The sequence below is a fragment of the Fukomys damarensis genome, unplaced genomic scaffold (assembly GCF_012274545.1).
Source record: "Fukomys damarensis isolate Sample0158 unplaced genomic scaffold, DMR_v1.0_HiC HiC_scaffold_16, whole genome shotgun sequence".
In the NCBI taxonomy this organism is placed as follows: Eukaryota; Metazoa; Chordata; class Mammalia; order Rodentia; family Bathyergidae; genus Fukomys; species Fukomys damarensis.
Window position 1 is genome coordinate 77,772,211 of NW_022900928.1, and position 2,372 is coordinate 77,774,582.

At 40.3% G+C, this 2,372-nt stretch overlaps 1 protein-coding gene across 3 annotated transcripts in view; it reads right to left on the reverse strand.

The window, feature by feature from the left end:
* Nfrkb (nuclear factor related to kappaB binding protein) overlaps positions 1-2,372 on the reverse strand; it is a 37,081-nt gene that overhangs the window by 33,948 nt on the left and 761 nt on the right. For all 3 annotated transcript variants that reach the window (XR_783462.2, XM_010640106.3, XM_010640107.3), the window contains exon 2: positions 119-274. Coding sequence is in view for 2 of the 3 variants with exons in the window: in XM_010640106.3 (XP_010638408.1) it covers positions 119-253 (135 nt within the window). In the remaining variant the exon portion in view is untranslated. The remainder of the gene's footprint in view (positions 1-118; positions 275-2,372) is intronic.

Sequence of the window (2,372 nt, forward strand, 5' to 3'; positions counted from 1 at the left end):
AAAAAAAAAAAAAAAAAAAAAGAACAAGGATCTCAAAAAATTGAAAACTTGCAGAGTGGGAAAGGTTCTACCTGGGGGAAGCTGGCAGAGGGGCAACGTTTGTAATGTTACTACTCACATCCTCCAGAAGGTCTTCAGGCAGGCTGACCCTGGTGCCTCCCAATAGGCAGTCCTCCATAATCCTGGTGCCGTGGCCATCTCCACATGGACCAAGTTCCAGAGGATCCGTCAGCATATGGTCTAAGGAATCCATTGCTGCTTCTTCACCAGTACTCTAAACAAATATATGCATTTTGAGGAAGAAAAGAGAAATCCCGGGAATATGGTAGATTCTAAGACTCTTCTAGAAAATATTCAACCTCAAATATATTCTTACATCTTCTATCCTCAGGTCCTTTTCACACTACATTCTCAGTTCAATTTTCCAGTCTTTCCTGATGGGGTCCTTTTCTCAAAATGCTTCTATAGTAACTCCTAAATTCATAAATTTCTTACACTCTCATTTTATAGAAACATAAAATGAAACTCTGAAACTACATAAGCCGATCAGTCCATAATTTAAGTTTCCAGGTCAATAATCTCCCTAGTACCAAATAATTTCCTGCAATAGTTGTTGTTTTAGTAATTAATTCTAGTTAGAAAGTTAGCCAGAAATCTACAAACATATTAGTAAAGCTCAAATGTAACAGTAACGGTTACTTCATGAATACCTACTGAGTGCCAGACCTTTCATATACCTCATTTAATTCTAACAACTGCATTACTACATCTGTTCTACAGATAATGAAATTGAGGATCAAGGCAGGTAAGTAGTCATAGCACACGCCTATAATCCCAGGACTCAAGAGGCTAAAAGAGGAGGATCACCATGAGTTCGAGGCTAGCCCAGGCTATACCGTGAATTCAAGGGCAGCCTGCCCTACAAAGCAAGACCCTGTCTCAAACAACAACAAATAGAGAAATAACTTGCTCAACCCCAGAGGCAGTAATGAAACTCAGGTCTGCTTGCCTGCAAATCTATGTTCTTAACATTATATACAAAAATACCTCTTCCATAAACTCTCAATTTAAATAAAAATATTCTTAATATGATTGCATTCATCTACATAAACTCCTGAGGTTCCAAGCACCTGGCCACGACCACCAGTAAAGTCAGTGTCCAATTTAGTTATTCCATCTGATCTTTACAACTACCTAAACTGCTATTTTCCTCCTTCCTACAACAACCGAACAACAACAAAAGAACACTGCTGGACACCATTAGAAAAGTACATCCTGAAACATTTTCAAAGTGCATCTCACAAAGCTAATGGCTGGAAGCAGGTGTACAGTGGAGATGAAAAGAGCACAATGCCAACAAGACCACAAGAAGCCTGAACTCAGTTCTCTACAAACATACACTAAATCCTTTCCTGTTAGTTTCTAGTCCTACTAAATGGACCAGTGATCACACTAAAACAGAAAGAAAAGAATGGACTCAGTCAAAAAACAGACTTCTTTATTCTCAATGACAACCCACAGATCTTATCTCACCGGGTGTCAATTTCCTTATTTGTACAATAAAATGGAGGTAGACCAAGTCCTCCCTACTGTTAATTCCAATCTAGGAATCTTGCAACAAATAATCTACAGCTAAGAGTTTAATGTAGGTACTTCTCATTTCCAAAACTTTTAAATCATAAGAAGCATACCTGTAATACACTAAAATGAACACCTTTCCATGAAATTATGTCAAGTTCTCTAGAAGCGATTTCAGATGTATGTAAAAATAATGTATTTAGAGTCAGATCAAGGCAGCTGGGTGTACCCCAAGCAGCCATGTCCACACTTTTCAGCACAAGCATGAAGAGGGCTTCCTGAACAAGCTTGGTACCTAAGTAATTTAGGCAGGTAAAGAGCGGAATGGTATGAGAAGCAGAATTCCACCTTTAAAACAGGTGGAAAAACACAAAAGCAACCTGATGCTTAGAATAAAGTCCTCTTAACAGAAATGGCACAGGAAAAGACTAACACTTGCGAAGTCAGTGTCCTTTCTGACACTTATGTACACAATGTGCACAACTTTTTCACAAGTTTCAATTACGGCGGGTATTTAGGTAAATTTAATTTATTCCAGTGACATCCTCTAGCCTGCTACTATTCTGAATAGGATCTTCAAATGCAAAAGCAAGCAGCCAGCAGAGAGCTGGAACTCCGGAAGCCCTGGATTCTAAGTCTTGGAGAGTCCTGGACTTCCTCACTAGAACAGAAAGCCTTTCCCAAAGGCCATTCCTCTGCACCTGGGCTAACCCTCCCTCCGGGACCCTCCTCAGCACAAACACAAACCTGAGGGCCTTCACGCCGGGCCCTGCCGGATCCCACTCGCGGCCCGC